The following is a 19,494-nucleotide window of genomic DNA, read 5'->3' as shown; positions in this document are numbered from 1 at the left end:
GTGAATGGCGCCAACGCCTGCATGAGAATAGACTTTTATGGCTGCACTTTTGGTATGCTCTGAAAATTGTCCACTGCTAAACCTAAACATACCCTCCAGTGTTTCTTTTCTCTTCAGTCATAAAACTCTGTATTATATATTGGGTAGCCAGTGAAACAGGGTGCATGCCTACAGCAGAGAGAAATAAAATCACATGGGTTGAGAATCTAGGATGGTTTTGTAGATTCTTTCATTTCCTTTCCATCCCACGTCCTTATTTGGTAATTAATCAGGTTTTCTTATTTCCAGTATTTTTGCCTGGTTTTAAATCTCAAAGACGAATCACTCTCCAGGCATCAAGCGGTACACATGTGTCTGTACCCTGTCCGATAAACGGACAACCGCAGCCCGTTGATTTTAAATGGTACAAAAATGATACCTTCATGGCTGGGGATACTTCAAGCAGTATCAACGTAACGTACCGCTCAGCAGCTGACGTGAAACACAGCTACAAATGTGTGCATCCAGACCTGAACCGCCGACCTGTGAATTGTTTCCAGTCGTACGCATGCTCGGCAAGGTACCCGCTGACTCTACCAAGTGCAGGCACAGCCAGACGTGCTGAGATAGCAGTCTCTGTCCAGCTAAGTGAGTATGACTCGATAAGGATGTTCTAACAATCAACGGTTACTAAATTGCACTTCTGCATTTTCAGATGTTTTGGCAGCACCAGTAGTAGCTGTAACAAGGAATAAGCGCTCACTTACACTGCAGCTGACGTCATCAGCAGACGACTCGACAGGACCGCTGACCGGTTATACCGTCAAATACCGGACAAGTGGAGAATGGACTACACGTGAGATCCTCTCGCCGTCACAATACGAGTTGACTGGTCTTGTGCCGTACACGAACTACACGGTGCAGGCGAGAGGGAAGAGTGTGGTTGGACTCGGGTTGTGGAGTTCAGTGGGTTCCTACACCACTCTCATGGCAGGTACAACCACAGTAGCAATTTCTAATCGCACACAAGTTATCATAAATAACAAGAGTAGTCCATTTTAACATATAAGAAAGTTTTTTTGAAAGGCTGACCAGGGGCGAGATCCTCTGAGATTTGATAAAAGAAGGGCTTACCGAATAAGAAGTTGCTTTAGAGAGGCCATGCATGAATACCTTCACTTTTCGGGTCACTTTTATGTAAGATGTGAACATCTTTGTTATTCAGATCCAGATGGAAAACTTATAATTTCTCAATCGACGGCTGCAACATCCTCCACCGCAATACAGATACAATGGACGGTATGTAAAGAAATAAGATCGCCTTAAATTTTTGTATCACTCGTTGTAATATAAAGAATAATCAGTGCGAAAACTAAGGCGGGGACCAGTTAATGGAGCGGAAATATTTATGTTTCTTTAGTAGAATCTATTTTGCTCCTCAAGCCTGCTTCCCGCTTAAATAGCCTTCAACTTTGATTACGTCAATGATTAATCAAAAACTGGTATACGACCTAGAATTTTGTCCGCCCTGTAGAAGTCTAATGAAAAATATTCTGTGTAAGGGGTGAAATCTACACTTTAGAGTCTTTTTGTATCGTTTTATTCCTTCACATGACCTTTTTTGGTTTCAGCTCTCCTCTGACTACCGACTTAACGGGCAATTTAAGGAATACATAGTATTGTTCGAGTACATGGCCAGCAATGGAAGTAATATTATAAAATCAGAAAAAGTGACAAACATCAACACGCAAGACCTTTCCTTGACCCCGCTCAAAAAATTCACCAATTACACCCTTACCCTTCGCTCAAGTAACACTCAGTACACCGGAGCCACAAGTGACGCGCGCATTGTACAGACCTGGGAGGACGGTGAGTAACACTGAGTACATACGGGAGTCACAAGTGACGCGCGTATTGTACAGACCTGGGAGGACGGTGAGTAACACTAAGTACACGGGAGCCACAAGTGACGCGCGTATTGTACAGACCTGGGAGGACGGTGAGTAACACTAAGTACATACGGGAGCCACAAGTGACGCGCGTATTGTACAGACCTGGGAGGACGGTGAGTAACACTAAGTACATACGGGAGTCACAAGTGACGCGCGTATTGTACAGACCTGGGAGGACGGTGAGTAACACTAAGTACACGGGAGCCACAAGTGACGCGCGTATTGTACAGACCTGGAAGGACTGTGAGTAACACTAAGTACATACGGGAGCCACAAGTGACGCGCGCATTGTACAGACCTGGGAGGACGGTGAGTAACACTAAGTACAAGGGAGTCACAAGTGACGCGCGCATTGTACAGACCTGGGAGGACGGTGAGTAACACTAAGTACAAGGGAGCCACAAGTGACGCGCGTATTGTACAGACCGGGGAGGACGGTGAGTATCACTAAGTACATACGGGAGTCACAAGTGACGCGCGTATTGTACAGACCTGGGAGGACGGTGAGTATCACTAAGTACATACTGGAGTCACAAGTGACGCGCGTATTGTACAGACCGGGGAGGACGGTGAGTATCACTAAGTACATACGGGAGTCACAAGTGACGCGCGTATTGTACAGACCTGGGAGGACGGTGAGTAACACTGAGTACATACGGGAGCAACAAGTGACGCGCGTATTGTACCGACCTGGGAGGACGGTGAGTAACACTAAGTACATACGGGAGCCACAAGTGACGCGCGCATTGTACAGACCTGGGAGGACGGTGAGTAACACTAAGAACATACGGGAGTCACAAGTGACGCGCGTATTGTACAGACCTGGGAGGACGGTGAGTAACACTCAGTACACGGGAGCCACAAGTGACGCGCGTATTGTACAGACCTGGGAGGACGGTGAGTAACACTAAGTACATACGGGAGCCACAAGTGACGCGCGCATTGTACAGACCTGGGAGGACGGTGAGTAACACTAAGTACATACGGGAGTCACAAGTGACGCGCGTATTGTACAGACCTGGGAGGACGGTGAGTAACACTAAGTACATACGGGAGTCACAAGTGACGCGCGTATTGTACAGACCTGGGAGGACGGTGAGTAACACTAAGTACACCGGAGCCACAAGTGACGCGTATTGTACAGACCTTCGAGGACGGTGAGTAACACTAAGTACATACGGGTGTCACAAAAGACGCGCGTATTGTACAGACCTGGGAGGACGGTGAGTAACACTAAGTACATACGGGAGCCACAAGTGACGCGCGTATGGTACAGACCTGGGAGGACGGTGAGTAACACTAAGTACATACGGGAGTCACAAGTGACGCGCGTATTATACAGACCTTGGAGGACGGTGAGTAACACTAAGTACATACGGGAGTCACAAGTGACGCGCGCATTGTACAGACCTGGGAGGACGGTGAGTAACACTAAGTACATACGGGAGTCACAAGTGACGCGCGTATTGTACAGACCGGGAGGACGGTGAGTAACACTAAGTACACGGGAGCCACAAGTGACGCGTATTGTACAGACCTGGGAGGACGGTGAGTAACACTAAGTACATGGGAGCCACAAGTGACGCGCGCATTGTACAGACCTGGGAGGACGGTGAGTAACACTAAGTACATACGGGAGTCACAAGTGACACGCGTATTGTACAGACCTGGGAGGACGGTGAGTAACACTAAGTACATACGGGAGTCACAAGTGACGCGCGCATTGTACAGACCTGTGAGGACGGTGAGTAACACTAAGTACATACGGGAGTCACAAGTGACACGCGTATTGTACAGACCTGGGAGGACGGTGAGTAACACTAAGTACATACGGGAGTCACAAGTGACGCGCGTGTTGTACAGACCTGGGAGGACGGTGAGTAACACTAAGTACACGGGAGTCACAAGTGACGCGCGTATTGTACAGACCTGGGAGGACGGTGAGTAACACTAAGTACATACGGGAGTCACAAGTGACACGCGTATTGTACAGACCTGGGAGGACGGTGAGTAACACTAAGTACATACGGGAGTCAAAAGTGACACGCGTATTGTACAGACCTGGGAGGACGGTGAATATCACTAAGTACATACGGGAGTCACAAGTGACGCGCGTATTGTACAGACCTGGGAGGACGGTAAGTAACACTAAGTACATACGGGAGTCACAAGTGACGCGCGTGTTGTACAGACCTGGGAGGACGGTGAGTAACACTAAGTACACGGGAGTCACAAGTGACGCACGCATTGTACCGACCTGGGAGGACGGTGAGTAACACTAAGTACACGGGAGTCACAAGTGACGCGTATTGTACAGACCTGGGAGGAAGGTGAGTAACACTGAGTACATACGCGAGCCACAAGTGACACGCGTATTGTACAGACCTGGGAGGACGGTAAGTAACACTAAGTACATACGGGAGTCACAAGTGACACGCGTATTGTACAGACCTGGGAAGACGGTGAGTAACACTAAGTACATACGGGAGTCACAAGTGACGCGCGTATTGTAAAGACCTGGGAGGACGGTGAGTAACACTAAGTACATACGGGAGTCACAAGTGACGCGCGTGTTGTACAGACCTGGGAGGACGGTGAGTAACACTAAGTACATACGGGAGTCACAAGTGACGCGCGTATTGTACAGACCTGGGAGGACGGTGAGTGACACTCAGTACATACGGGAGTCACAAGTGACGCGCGCATTGTACAGACCTTGGAGGACGGTGAGTAACACTAAGTACATACGGGAGCCACAAGTGACGCGCGTATTGTACAGACCTGTGAGGACGGTGAGTAACACTAAGTACAAGGGAGCCACAAGTGACGCGCGTATTGTACAGACCTGGGAGGACGGTGAGTATCACTAAGTACATACGGGAGTCACAAGTGACGCGCGTATTGTACAGACCTGTGAGGACGGTGAGTAACACTAAGTACATACGGGAGTCACAAGTGACGCGCGTATTGTACAGACCTGGGAGGACGGTGAGTAACACTAAGTACATACGGGAGTCACAAGTGACGCGCGTATTGTACAGACCTGGGAGGACGGTGAGTAACACTAAGTACATACGGGAGCCACAAGTGACGCGCGCATTGTACAGACCTGGGAGGACGGTGAGTAACACTCAGTACACCGGAGCCACAAGTGACGCGCGTATTGTACAGACCTGGGAGGACGGTGAGTAACACTAAGTACATACGGGAGCCACAAGTGACGCGCGTATTGTACAGACCTGGGAGGACAGTGAGTAACACTGAGTACGAGGGGGCCACAAGTGACGCGCGTATTGTACAGACCTGGGAGGATAGTGAATAAGACGGTTAATATGAATCGGGGGTAATTTTTTCCATAAAGAAAAGGTTTTCGATAATGTGCACATAGCTTATACTACGTCCACTAACGATAATGCCAGGGTACCAACATTGACATAGTAACTGAAGCAGCGGTTTTAACTTTCCCATTTTCTCAAAATGAGTTTTATTATTATTACAGATATTCTTAATGATATGATAGCTTATCATGGTTTCAGTTTTTGTTCACACATTCGCTATCACCTTGCAGCTCCTGACTGCCCTCCTTCATCTCTAAACTCCAAGGCGATGACGTCAACGTCCATCCGTGTCACGTGGTCAACTCTTCCTGAGACTTGTACGAACGGGATAGTCCGTAAATACGTCATATCATATCACAAAGACGGCGGTAGCAACGAAACGACGGAGGTCATCGGGGCACCGACGAGCTTCGATATCAACAATCTTGCAAAGTATACCAAGTACACGATCAAAGTACGCGGATATACACTCAAGGAGGGTCCGTGGAGCACTCCAAGTGTCGCGAGAACCAAACCTGATGGTATGTTAACTTTTCTGATGTAACGCAGTGCATATGTAACCTTTATTCCATTCTTGACTTTGGTAATTGTCCATTGTGCCTATCACGCCCATTTTGCGTCCGAAGATCCTGCAATACCTTGGAGTACCTTCAAATCAACGTTATTTGACCATTTCACTTGAGTCAACTTTTCTTTTTTTTTCCGAATCGTTGTCCTTTCTAACGGGTTCGATCATCATTATTTTATCAGTTCCCGAAGGCATTTCAACAATCTCAACGATCGAGTCAGGCTCATCTACATCAGTGGACCTAGCATGGACGGTGAGATATCATTTGTTGCCGTCAAAGGCGGATCCAGGATTTTTAAATGGGGGGTGAATGATGGCCTGATAGACGGCTTATAACTGATCAAGTGGTCCTTGGTAGGTCACTTCAAAGATCTTAAAATACTTCACACTGAGTTGGATTTGTCGCGCCAGCAAAGGCAAGCAGGCGAAGGCACATGGACAGTACTTCCCGTCCCTAAAACATTGATTTTCTTCAAACAAAGTGACTTTTCAATTTTTGTTACTCAAAAAGGGGGGTGGATATCCACCCAATCCACCCCCTGTATCCGCCCCTGGTAGTCCTAATGCTTGCAAAAGAGGGACGGGAGGGGAGGGTAGGTACGGGACAAGGCTATTCTCTCTTACCTTAATAACAAGTCTGTAAATAGTTCTTCTCTGACGTTTTTAGTTCACAGCGACAGATAAAATATATGGCGAGTTCCAAGGCTTCAATATCACGTACAAGGAAGAGGGAGGCGGTACTTTGTACAAAACGGCCGATCACACAAAGCGAAGCTACAGCATCACGGGACTCAAGAAATTTACTTTTTATGAAGTATCGGTGTCAGTGCGTAACCACGTGTTCAATGGCCCGTTCTCTACAACTAGACGAGTGCAGACCGACGAAGATGGTGAGCCCTTGCATGTCACATTCCACCGAAATCTGTTGATTTAATCATAATACAGTAGACGAATTCTTTCTGTGTCCAGGAGATTCAGATAAGTTCGTGACTAGATTGACACGTTCAGAACGTTTTCCTGATAAGTTAACACAAGATAGAAAGATGGCTGCACACACCAAGATACCGGTCTTGTTCTCAGATGCTTGATCTCAGATGCCGGTCTTGATCTCAGATACCGGGCTTGATCTCAGATATCGGTCTTGATCTAAGATGCAGGGTTTGATCTAAGATGCCGGTCTTGATCTCAGATACCGGTCTTGATCTCAGATGCTGGGTTTGGTCTCAGATGCTGGGTTTGATCTCAGATACCGGTCTTGATCTCAGATGCCGGTCTTGGTCTCAGATGCCGGTCTTGATCTCAGATGCCGGTCTTGATCTCAGATGCTGGGTTTGATCTCAGATACCAGTCTTGCTCTCAGATACCGGTCTTGATCTCAGTTGCCGGGTTTGATCTCAGACACCGGTCTTGATATCAGGTACCGGTCTTGATCTCAGATGCCGGGTTTGATCTCAGATACCGGTCTTGATATCAGGTACCGGTCTTGATCTCAGATGCCGGGTTTGATCTCAGATACCGGTCTTGATCTCAGAAGCCGGTCTTGGTCTCAGATGCTGGGTTTGATCTCAGATACCAGTCTTGCTCTCAGATACCGGTCTTGATCTCAGTTGCCGGGTTTGATTTCAGATACCGGTCTTGATCTCAGATGCTGGGTTTGATCTCAATTGCCGGGTTTGATCTCAGATACCAGTCTTGCTCTCAGATGCCAGTCTTGATGTTAGATTCCGGTGTTGATCTTAGATGCCGGGTTTGACCTCAGATACCGGTCTTGATCTCAGATGCCGCGTTTGATCTAAGACATCAGTCTAAGAGTTTCACCCATTTTGAATGATATTTTTATAGATATTATTATCAAATGCCACATTTATGGTTGCTTTTTGCTTTCACATGAGTTAACTACTTCTCTTTCTTATTTCCCAAATCGTTTTCCTTTCAAACTGCTACTTGCCGGTACGTGGGAACATTATCGTCTGATTCAATGGCTTTATGGTTTTTGTGTGTTTCTTGTAATTAGTTCCGAGTGCACCACCTTTAGGCGTAAATCACACCGAAATCTACTCAACGACATTCAACATCAGTTGGGACCCAATCCCCAAAGATCAGAGCAACGGAATCATCACCAGTTACGATCTGGAACTAAGTTCCGGACAAGCCATTCGGCGAAGGCGGTCCCTTCCAGAGTCCTCAATTCCACCTTGACGTACATCGTACTGCATAACCTGGAAAATTGCACCATTTACCATCTGCGGGTGCGGGCGAGAACAGGAAAAGGACCTGGTCCGTACAGCCCACAATACACGCTACAAACATCCCGTATGTATCAATATCCCGTATGCATGAATGAGTATTACATATACTGCCAACAATACACGCTACTGACATCCCGTATGTATCAGTATCCCGTATGCATGAATGAGTATTACATATACTGCCAACAATACACGCTACTGACATCCCGTATGTATCAATATCCCGTATGAATGAATGAGTATTACATATACAGCCCACAATACACGCTACAAACATCCCGTATATATCAATATCCCGTATGAATGAATGAGTATTACATATACAGCCCACAATACACGCTACAAACATCCCGTATGTATTAATATCCCGTATGAATGAATGAGTATTACATATACTGCCAACAATACACGCTACTGACATCCCGTATGTATCAATACCCCGTATGCATGAATGAGTATTCAGTAGAATCCATATAACACACGCCACAGACATCCATATACCTCAATATCCCGTGGGTTTCAATATCCCGCTATGTGCATGAATGCAAGGGAGGGGAGAAGAATTGCATTAATGAGTATTTTGTACTGTCACAGCTCCAGGGACACCAACAGATTTAAAGGCAACAGACGAGACCAAGACTTCAGTTCTCCTGAGATGGCGACCCCCAAACTTTATAGGGTCTATTAGATACACGGTGAGTTTGGACGTCAAAAGTAAGTGCGCTACAGAGACTCGAAACATTGACCTCTCTCGGGTAGGTCCCTACAGGATCCCATCTGCATCCGTAGTTAAGGAATCTCAGTAAGCCTGCATTAGACCAAAAACCCGTTAGCGTTTAATCTATAGAGTTAGGATTTTGTTAGTGTTCATGTTACGGTAGACTCGAAGGTCTTGGCTTAGGGTTAGGGTAAATTTAACTCGAAGAAGAAAAAGGATCTTAGTTATTATATATAATAACTTATGTTGTAACTTGAGTTATGTAATATTCGAAATTCAAACAAACGTATTGAAGTACATAAAAAAAGGTAATCTAAGGGATGACTATCCATGTTCGAATTGTAGTCCTCCGAAGTAAGACTAGAGATCTTGTATCACAGGTCATGTACAAAGGTTTCAAGTCTTACTGGCCTGAATGGAATGGACACTTTGGAAAAGTAGCTACCTCATCCCAGTCTATCACCCCAAAGAATCTCATCCCTGGGACAAAGTACATTTTCAATATTACTTCTTCCACCAAATGCGGAGATAGCAAAACACTGAATTTTAAAGTAGTGACTACGAAAGTTGCAAGTAAGTTCTTATAGTTTCTTTTCCATAAGAGGCTAATTAGAATAAGTTAACTAACTTAAATGGAATTGCATTCTAGATCCTGTAGCACCAGTGGTTCCTCTTGGGAGAATATCTCGCGATACTAACGTCACATTGTGGAAGGCTGATGAAGTCAACGGTCCAATCGAGTAAGTCCCAAAGCGCATCTCAAACTGCAGCGTGCGCACAGGGGTATCCGAGGAAAAAATAGGCTTTTAGCTTAGAAATGATATTTTTAGGGCTTCGGTGGCATCTTAAACCGCAGCGCGCGTACAGTCTCGCTGGGGGGGAGGGGTTCTTCCCACGTCGACCTGATAGGGATGTTCGTTGTATTTTTTAAAGGGTTAAAATCGGGCCTCGGATATTTTTTAGGGGATATCCAATAAAGACAGGCGTTTTTCGTAGAAAGGATATATTTTAGGGCTTCTGAGGTATTTTTTTAGGGTAGCAAGTTTTAGCCGTGCAGGTAGTTTTTCGAATTTCCCGACGAGCATCCCTATCACATTTATTCTGAACAACCCCCCCCCCCCTTTCTTGGGTCAGTCACTCTCGTTTATCACGATTACCTATTTTTTGGTTCTCAGCTCCTATCAAGTCATAGTTCTGAAAGAGAAACCCGACAACGTGAACCTGACGGAGATTCAAGCGGAAGAACTTTGTAAAGAAGGCGAAGAGAAGAATGAGAAAAGGAATTACTACATTGCAGCCGAAGCGGAAGCATTAAGTATGAATCAAACAATCATCATTGGTGACGGTAGGATTTACAAAGGAAGGCGGCAGAAGTACAAGAACAAAGCTCTTGACGAAGGAAGCAAGAACAAGGTCTACATACGAGCGATGACCTACCTGAACGAAGAGGTAATGCCGTTGAAAAGTGTCCCAGTTTTGGGGAGGAGTCTTTTTTTTCTAAAGTAAAAGACGTACCGTGATTTCTCGAGTGAACGCCGGATTTAGTCGGGGAAGGCGCTTTTACAACGTCCAAGGAGCAAAAAACTCGTCCCTCAATATGATACAATTTTGTTAGTATATATGGTATCATACAATTTTGGTAGTAATATCAGCTTGTTGCTTCTATTCTTATGTACACTCCCCCCTTGAGTGTACATAAGAGTAACACGCTTAGGCCGGTCAGTTACTGTATTGGAGGCGTTTATTGGAGCAATAATGGCAGTCACTGTATATGTACTTATATACCAAATTTTAATTCTAAGTTGGAGCCTTTGTGTGGAGTTGTCGCTTTGGCTGGAGTAATAGGTGAGCCTGTCTTGCTTCTAATCATTTACTCCAATCTTAACTAATGCTTAATAACATTTATTCTATTTAATTTTTTTTAGAAATTCCTGTCGCTAGCTCGGAAAATCTCGCATCAACCACCTCATCACCCGTAGGAGCAATAGCTGGAGGGGTGGTTGCGTTACTTATTCTTGCTGCTTTCGTCGCCGCTGTAGTCCTCTTTATCAGGTATGGTGTCCAGTCATATGGCTGTAGCTAGAAAAATTGCTGGGTATGTGGGTTGGGGGCGGGGACATCATTTCATTCTATATGTCCTTGTATTATACCCGCTGTACCAAGTCGTAGTGGGCGGCTTTCCCTGCCCTTTTACTACCTTGTATGTTATCTATTAAACGCTAGACATCAATGGAAGGGGGGTAGTTTGAGTCAAGGGTAAAATGCGCCCTTTCCAGTCTTTTATACTAAAGCTGTATTTGCCTTGCCTGGTATATTGATTTGGTTCGCAGGCGACGAAATGATAATTCCCCCATGAGGAAGCCGGCGATGCAAATGGAGTCGTTTAACAAGGGTCAAGCGGAAAGCAATGCCGATATCGCCCATGAAGGAATAAGCAACCAGCAGGGGGCTGCAGGTATGCACTTATTTTCATTGCTTTGAGTGAAATTATGGCAATAGGTAATTATCTTTGGTAGAAATGAGTGAATGAGTCTGTTTTTCTTAAAATATATCTCTTAATTTTCACTCCTATTTTCATATCTGTTCTGACTTTCCTGATTTGCGGACCAAATTCAAGAACTTAAGTTTTCTGTTCACGCGTTACAGAAGCTGCAAATGCCGAGCGTATTTATGACAATGCTGTAGACGACTTGTCCAAGCCAATCCCAATCGCACTCTTCCCAGAATACGTCGCGAAGATGCAGGCAAACGGAGGCATCAGATTGGAAAACGAATACAAGGTGGGTTATCATGACATGCGGTAACTGTCATCAAGGATAAGTGAGCATGTATTCGTGCATCCTTTGCAGAATAGAGTATTCAGATTAGAGAGTTGAGGGGTCTTAATGTTTTACAATCACGAGTGACTTGGTAACAAACCTTCAAACACAGATTTTACCATTATTTCTTTACGCGGGGGATTGGGTCGAGTTGGTATGCGAACAGCATGCTGGGACGATTTTAGGGGACGCAATTCAACATGTCGTCGTAAAGTTGGTGTGATACTGAATAAAAGATAGAAAATGGTAGGTTTTGGCAATTCTGCTCCCGAAATTTATTCGTTAGTTAGATTCACAACTCCCACATGACATCCTTCAAAGCCACGTTGAATTGCGTCCCTCAAATGATCCCAGCTACTGTTAGCTTATCAAATCGACTCGATCCCCCGCGCATAATAAAAATGCCGAATAGATTGTTCCAGCTTTTTGTTTCCGATGTATGTTGTGACGCTGCCAGTTTCCTACTACCATAGGCGAGGCGGGGCTCATGCTTTTTAGGAAACAAGAGTTAAGGAATCCTATAATAATAATTTGCAACACCCCGTTATCTGTTTTTTCAGAAATTCAACAATGGACAGCAGTTTCCATGGGAAGCCGCCAGGAAACCTGCCAACAAAAACAAGAACCGTTACGCGAACATTGTTGCCTGTAAGTGAAATACCAAAAGGTTCTCTATGCCATTAAAATGATGCGCCTTACTCGAACTTCCTATGGTATTTTTTTTCATCCGTAGATGATCATTCACGTGTGGTACTGGAGCGAGTCAATGGCGACGAGGATTCGGATTACATAAACGCGTCATTTATACACGTGAGTACCCACGCCCAGTAGGTTAAGGTTAGGGTCATACTAAATGATAAAAAAATCATTTTTTCTTTCTTTTTTTCTTGGTGAGTAGAGCTCAAAGGAAGGACTCAATGCCTTACGACTTTTGAGCTTTTTGTTTAAGATGTCAATAATGTGTTTTTAGGGCTATGATGGAACTCCAAGATCGTTCATCGCCTCACAAGGTAAATTCCGATTTGGCCTTTAAAAACAAGAGTAGTCCAGTTAAAAACAAAATAGCTAGCATAGAAAGCTATACCCCCTTTTTTAGGAGGGGGGGGGGGGGGGCAGAAAAAGAAAACTTGCGGCTTTCTTTGCGAACTAACCTTACCCCCACTACTATTCTGGAATCAGAATTAATCCCAAACATTTTCTCTTCGTTTTGAAACTTGCTATGCCACCATATGACAGAGATTTTTCTGTGGTCTTTTTGTTTCAATCTCTCTCACCAACTTCTGCTATATCTGTCAGACGGTTTTTGCGCCCTTTCCACCTGTAATTCCCGAATCCTCCTTCCGGCATCTCCATGCGTCATTCTGCTCTCCCCTTAGTTGTCATCTTCCTAGGTCCTCTTCCTCCGGCGTTTGAAGGCTTCTGGCGGATGGTCTGGGAACAGAACTCGCAATCCATCGTAATGCTCACCAACCTCGTCGAGCTAGGCAAGGTAGTACATTCTTATAATAGAAAATTGTCGGGCGAGAAAAAGGAAGTATAGACCTACCCGTTTTGTCGCCCGTCACGCCGCCATTCTTCATCTTTGTGTACTGCTAACATCAGCTATAATGATTATTGGATAATATCGGCTCCAGTCTTGCAGTGTACATACTCGTTTTAATCTTAGCTTCAAATAAGCTAGAAAGTAATGGGCTTAGAGAATTGCAAAGGGCTTAGCGAATACGGGGCCATGCTTCCCACCTACCATTCATTCCTTCATTTTCAATCTCGAAGAAAGACCTGAGGTATAAAAGGGGCGGACCTGGTCCACACAAAGATAGCACAAAGATGTTTGTCAGTAACACTTCGTATGATTAATCCATGTCACAGACTAAGTGCCACAAATACTGGCCAGACAAGATCGAGACATACGGTGGCGTGACAGTCACGCTGCACCAGTCGGAAATATTCGCAGACTACGAGATTCGTACCTTCATCTTGTCAAAGGTAGGTAGTGGTGGATGTATAAAAAATCTAGAAACCAGAAAACATTCAAGTGAAATAGTCTTTTCAGTGTTGCGATCTATTTTGGTTCGGAAATGTATAATAAGAACGAGACATTATTTGGAGGTTCTGCTATTTTTTTACTATTCCAAGGCGAAACGGAGTGGCAGTCGAATGGTTCGTCAGTTCCACTTTACCGTGTGGCCGGACAAGGGCGTTCCCCAATACGCAACAGCAGTCCTCGCGTTCAGACGAAAAGTGCGCGCTTTGAACCCGCGGGACGCGGGACCTGTCATCGTCCACTGCAGGTGAGTTTGTAATTAAACCATAGTCAAGTGGGCCATGCAAGATGGATCACGTGTAAATTTGAAAATCCAGGCTCTCATCTGCTGATCAATTAGTATGTATCCCCTTCCTTGTTCTTCAGTGCTGGCGTTGAACGCACTGGTACCTATATTGTCATTGACGCCATGCTGGAACAGGCCAAAAAGAGCCGAACCGTGGATATTCGTAACTACCTCATAGCGCTCAGGAAAGACAGGCCACACATGGTCCAGACAAAGGTACGTTAGGGTAACTGTTGCTACACAAACGCTATAAACACATAAACAAGAATTTTGCATCCTCGAAGACGCGATTACGCGGCGCTCCCTGGAAATGCGAAGGCGATCTAGAACTTTGATACGTTTGCAAAATCATTTTCCAGGAGCAGTACTCGTTTATCCACTCCGCTGTGTTAGAAGCCCTGACGTGCGGCAACACAGAGATACAAAGCGAGACTTACAACCAGGCCATGCAGAAACTTGCTTCTGTCAACCGTAAATTCCAGATGACAGGATACGCACTTGAGTTCCAGGTACGGGACGAGTCTATGGTATGGAGTTATGCGGGATACACCTTTCAGTCGAGGCGCTCTCGAAGCCTAGGTGACGAGCAGGACGATTTTGGAATTATGCGGTGTATTACGTTATTTCCTAAGTTCAGGTAACGCACGGGCTAGTGTAGGGTTTTGAAAAATGAGGGTTAAAATCGCTGTTGACACGCTGTATACTCGCCTAATCCGGATGGGTCCAAGTTTATGCGGAAAACAGAAAGATTTCAGGTGATTTATGGACCGGGTGGCGGGAAACGCGCTCAACAGGACACTCGGGACAGTACATAATATGTAATCGTCACGGAATAGATGAAGAGCTATTTCTTTTAGGGAGTAATATTCGTTAGTTTTTTTATCACTATTTCTTGTGCGATCCTTTCCAGAGGCTGAACTCCGTTACAAGCCGTGAGATACCGGCGGAAGAGAAAAGCGTTGGTGAGGAACCACAAAATCTGCACAAGAACAGATTCTCTGACATCATAGCATGTACGTACTGGTTACACTTGAATTTGTGCCAAACCTTCTTGCCTATTTCTACAACACAATATAGGGTGTGTATAAACATCATCGAGGCCGAGCGTGTATGTGCATTTATATATCATCGTGACTCATGCTGTGTTGCAGTGAACAGCTGTAGGGTGATGCTGCATAATGAGCATGCTGACGAGGAGTCGGACTACATCAACGCCGTTTTCCTACATGTGTGTACTTGTCCCTTAAGTATACTTTGACATTTGCGTTTACTGTTTTTGTAATAGAGTGTCCATACATCTGCAGAACAGCGACAAAGATTGAAGCATTTATTTAATCTGAATGACATTTACTTTTAGGCTCACAGGGGGCGCAATGCATTCATTGCTACCCAGCATCCCTTGCTGGAGACCGTGGAGGATTTCTGGCGCATGGTGACGGATTACGACATCGGGACGATTGTCATGTTGAACAACCTGCACGAACTTGACCAGGTAGCCCCAGAATTTTCTGAGGATGGGTGGGGGATTGGTTCACGTCATGGGCTAGCGCAAGAAAGGGGTGGAATCGATGAATGTATGGGAGGGCGAGGAAACGTATGGGAGAAAACATCTGTGTCATAATGAGCATGTGCATACAAAGGTGGTTTTAGTCAAAAGAGAGATAGAAAGGGCATGGGAATGTAGCGTAATGAGCGCTGTAAAGTTTGTGTATAGAAAAAAGCCTTCATTACTAACGAAAGATAAAAGCAAAAATGCAACTGATCATTTCATCACTAACACAGGAATACCCTCAGTACTGGCCTGACCATGGAGCTACCAAATATGGTCACATAGGCGTCAGCGTGCTCAGCAAGCAAGAGAAAGGTGACGTCATCTGCACCAAGCTTAAGGTGACGCGAAAAAAGGTGAGACGAGTGGAATCTTGATGACGTCATAAATGTACCGGCACATAGTTGCTTTACGGATTAGAGGTAACAGGTTTGATCATGTTTTTTCCTTTTGCGCTTTACCGACTTTCTTGAAAGACACCAAGCTGAATAAGGCCGCCTAAGCACTTTACAGAAAATTGTCACCTGTTTGTGCATCTGGACATCCAAAACATATCTCTCACGGCTCAAATGTCCCACGTTACACTTCGCAGAAGACGCAAGAGGTTTGTCACTTGCATCACGTGTCGTGGCCAGACAAGTGCATCCCTGAGCTTGCCTGCAGCGTTCTGGATCTTTTAGACGAAGCTCAGACGTCACAGCAGCAGTGCGGCAACGCGCCAGTATTGGTCCAATGCAGGTATAATAAACAGGACCCAAAACGGGGTTAAGGATTGCATAGAAGGATCAAACCGGTCATGTAAAGTAGTTAAAACTACCATTTTGTTAGACATTAAATTGGTTGTTTGTTATTTGTTTTGATACTCTATGAAAGACTTTATTTTTCGGTCGGGCTTCAAGGAATAGATATTGATATTGCTAGATTTGTATCTCCATAGTAACGGTGTTGGTAGGAGTGGCACGTTTTGTGCGATCTCCTCAGTTCTTGAGCGTTTGAAGACAGAGCAAGTTATTGACGTCTTTCAAGTTATTAAACGAATTCGCGTCAATCTGCCAGGCGCGGTGGAGAGCCCGGTGAGTAGGATAGCTTAATGGACGGTGATGATGGCATTTTAGTTTGATATAGAATCACCATTATCATCATTATCGACCACCACCACTATCATCGTCGTCGTCGTCGTCGTCGTCATCATCATCACGCTTATTCACAGAGTTCCCCCGATGTTAATAGTTGTGCTAATTAATGTGTACATATTTGTTTCAGACGCAGTACCTGTTTTGCTATCAAATCATCCAGAAGTACTTCGACTCCTTCAGCGACTACGCGAACTACTCAGATTGTTGAAAAATAGGCTGACGATAATGATGAATCCAGGGATTCTAAGCAATAAATTCTAAAGGCTAAGAAGGGGGGGCTGGAGAGCACTAGAGTTCCTAAATTGCAGGGCTAGAGAACACGAAAAACATATACAGACCACGTGTCTTAGATATGAATGTTATAATCCCGGTGGGGGAGGGAGAGGAGACTCTCCCAAAAAGTAGACGGGGGTGATCGTCCCATCTTTTAGGGTAAAAATTTCGACCAACTACCATCCCTTGGGGGTGTTGGAGGATTTTTCAGATTTTGCCATCTCTTAGGGTATAAAATTCGACCAACTGCTATTCCTAAGAGAGTGTTTAACGTGTTTTTCCGAATCTGTTATCTCTTAGGGTATAAAATTCGACCAATTGCTAGTCCTGATAAGATGTTAAACGTTTTTTTTTTTCGATTCTGCTATCTCTTAGAGTTAAAAATTCGTTCGATCAGACCCAATTTGCTTGGGAAGGATTTCTGTTGACCACGCCAAAGTACAATCCCTTATGGTTAAAATCGATTTTGATGATCACCCCCGTCTATTTTTATCGGAGTCCCCCATTGGAATTATAATGTTCTTATGCAACACCGAAAGAAATATAAATTGTAGGGATACACTTGAAGTGTGCTTAAGGTGATATTGTAAACAACAAATAATCCATCAATCGTAATTTGCAAAGTATTTCTTTTTCGTGGAGCTACGTTTTTATGAATAATTTGTCATTTCCATAAGAAAATATTTCTAATTTTCCTTACATTTTTGTTATTTCCTATTTAATAATATTGTGATATCATTTTAATGTAATAATATTTATAATTATTTCATGGCCGCCCATACCATTTAAGTAAAACAGAAGTGTATACCACTAATAGGTAAGACGGTCACACAATCTTTTATTAAAACCGATATGCTCAATTTTCTGACTTATGGCGTACTTACATAGTGTGCTTAGCAATAGCTCAGGCGTGCGTAATACTCAGAACGGGTGCAAAGCAGACTCGTACATATATTGATGACAAAAAGTTCTTTCCAGGTTTTTAAGCCAGCCGGGAAAAAAGAATTGGCAATAAAAACCTCTAGGGTCAGCCCCTCCCCTCCCCCCCCCCCCTTTCCCATCATACACACACACTTTTGGGGCCATTTAGCCCCTCCTGCCTCCCCCCCCCCCCCCCCCCCCCCCTAGATCCGCTACTGGGACTAATGCATCACTTTTAGTTTACTAATATCGATGCATTGTATTTGATTTGATAGACCCTCCGAGGTTGAGACGAGGCTCTGGCCTCTCGAAGCGCCATTTCGACTTCTGCCTCACTTCCATGTTAACGTTTTTCGATAAGCATGTGTCAGTTTCACGTGGTGCTAACTTGGATGTAAACATCTCTTCGCTCGGGAATCGAATTCACGGGTATGAAAAGCGCATGAAAACCTGATTTGAAAACAGCAACATTCATCTGAAAACCCATGGGATCATTGCTGTAGAGTTAGTGACAAGAATCTGCGCATAGGTGATGGGGAATACAGCATTTTCTCGGGGAGGCGCTTCAAGCTGGCAGTTAAGGGGCAAAATGACCAGTACAATCGCTTGCTTGAGATTTTAAGAGTTTGAGAGTTTAATCCACTATCGTTGAGGCGAGAGCAAACGCCGGGAATAAGCTGGAAAATCAGCTTAAACGTCAGCACAGAGAAGACATCTCGGCGCTTTATTAACTCGTAAAAAGAGACTCCTCTTGAACAGACTTTACATTTTTAATACTGGTAAATCCTGTAACTAATTCGGACTGCAAAGCACTATGAAAATTGCGATCAAAATAATATATCGCTCCTCTACTTCGTTCGTTTAGATGTTTGTTATTGCGAACAACAATAATTAAAACGGGTTTTGACGTTTTGAACTTGAAACGAAAATACAATAGAAAACTGTCAGAATTTCTTGGTGCCATTACCACGCGTCAATTGGCCAATCAGCGACCAAGTTCAGATTCTGAACCTAGCAGAAGTCGAAATAGCGCTTCGGGAGGCCAGAGCCTCGTCTAAACCTCGCGGGCCACTAAATAGAGAGACGTTCGAGGCTCTGGAACCATTATAGTCAATGTATCAACAGAGGTGAATGGTTTAAAGACGCGGCTTCTCGAATTACACTGTAAATAATATTGCGTGACTTTGAATTAACTTGATTACGCATGCCGATAGCGACGAGTCATGATCGTCTGGTAAAGATGGCGGTGCAAACACTCTCTTTCTATTTCCGGGTAGCTTTCGCCATCCTTCTGCTACAAACAATCACAGGTAAGCCGCGACAAGACCTCCGATGTAAACCTTGTTTATTGTAATAACACATAATCTATTGACATCAGGTCCAATAGCGTCGCAAGCGTTGAAAAGCATCGTAAAGAATCATAAACATTTTGTTCACTTTCGATCTCGAGGCACAGCGCTTTCTCTGGTGGTTTCTGTTTTTACCGAACTGCTATTTGCTGCAATCAGAATACCGAGAGACGTCTTCTTTCCTTGTTATTGGTTAAATATCGCTTTGTAGATCTATTTAATTGCGAGTTTTAAGCATGCATCAGCTGCCTAAAACGTTTAAAAAAGTTTTAAATTCCAATTTATGACGTTCTACTTCGCACTACCACATATG

The 19,494-nt window shown here is 44.5% G+C and overlaps 3 protein-coding genes across 6 annotated transcripts in view; all 3 read left to right on the top strand.

Moving 5' to 3' along the window:
- Positions 1–19,494, top strand: part of LOC5502665 (receptor-type tyrosine-protein phosphatase S) — a 54,708-nt gene that overhangs the window by 11,711 nt on the left and 23,503 nt on the right. The window lies entirely within an intron of this gene.
- Positions 7,676–17,771, top strand: LOC5502667 (receptor-type tyrosine-protein phosphatase epsilon). The gene is made up of 24 exons (XM_048723629.1): positions 7,676–8,150; positions 8,681–8,781; positions 9,185–9,377; positions 9,454–9,544; positions 9,980–10,253; positions 10,607–10,649; positions 10,730–10,856; positions 11,135–11,259; positions 11,451–11,584; positions 12,184–12,271; positions 12,357–12,433; positions 12,594–12,633; positions 13,015–13,112; positions 13,493–13,609; positions 13,760–13,914; positions 14,034–14,169; positions 14,313–14,462; positions 14,864–14,966; positions 15,105–15,181; positions 15,311–15,445; positions 15,736–15,858; positions 16,095–16,240; positions 16,440–16,575; positions 16,766–17,771. The coding sequence occupies exons 3-24, from the start codon at positions 9,188–9,190 to the stop codon at positions 16,844–16,846; spliced, it is 2,646 nt and encodes an 881-aa protein (XP_048579586.1). The 5' UTR covers positions 7,676–8,150; positions 8,681–8,781; positions 9,185–9,187; the 3' UTR covers positions 16,847–17,771.
- The window catches only part of LOC5519066 (receptor-type tyrosine-protein phosphatase F), a 51,332-nt gene continuing 49,915 nt past the window's right edge, over positions 18,078–19,494 (top strand). For both annotated transcript variants that reach the window (XM_048723405.1, XM_048723411.1), the window contains exon 1: positions 18,078–19,142. In XM_048723405.1, the coding sequence (XP_048579362.1) occupies positions 19,037–19,142 (106 nt within the window). In that variant the 5' untranslated portion in view covers positions 18,078–19,036. The remainder of the gene's footprint in view (positions 19,143–19,494) is intronic.

The sequence above is a fragment of the Nematostella vectensis genome, chromosome 1 (genome assembly GCF_932526225.1).
Source record: "Nematostella vectensis chromosome 1, jaNemVect1.1, whole genome shotgun sequence".
Taxonomy (NCBI): Eukaryota; Metazoa; Cnidaria; class Anthozoa; order Actiniaria; family Edwardsiidae; genus Nematostella; species Nematostella vectensis.
This window is presented reverse-complemented; position numbering and strand designations above follow the sequence as displayed.

What these genes read in the sequence shown, in the direction of transcription:
- LOC5502667 (XM_048723629.1), top strand. Translation starts at nt 9,188, where the DNA reads ATGTACAAAGGTTTCAAGTCTTACTGGCCTGAATGGAATGGACACTTT. An exon ending in TAAACGCGTCATTTATACAC is followed by an intron (nt 12,434 to 12,593) that starts GTGAGTACCCAC and finishes ATGTGTTTTTAG; the next exon opens with GGCTATGATGGAACTCCAAG. An exon ending in TCAACGCCGTTTTCCTACAT is followed by an intron (nt 15,182 to 15,310) that starts GTGTGTACTTGT and finishes ATTTACTTTTAG; the next exon opens with GCTCACAGGGGGCGCAATGC.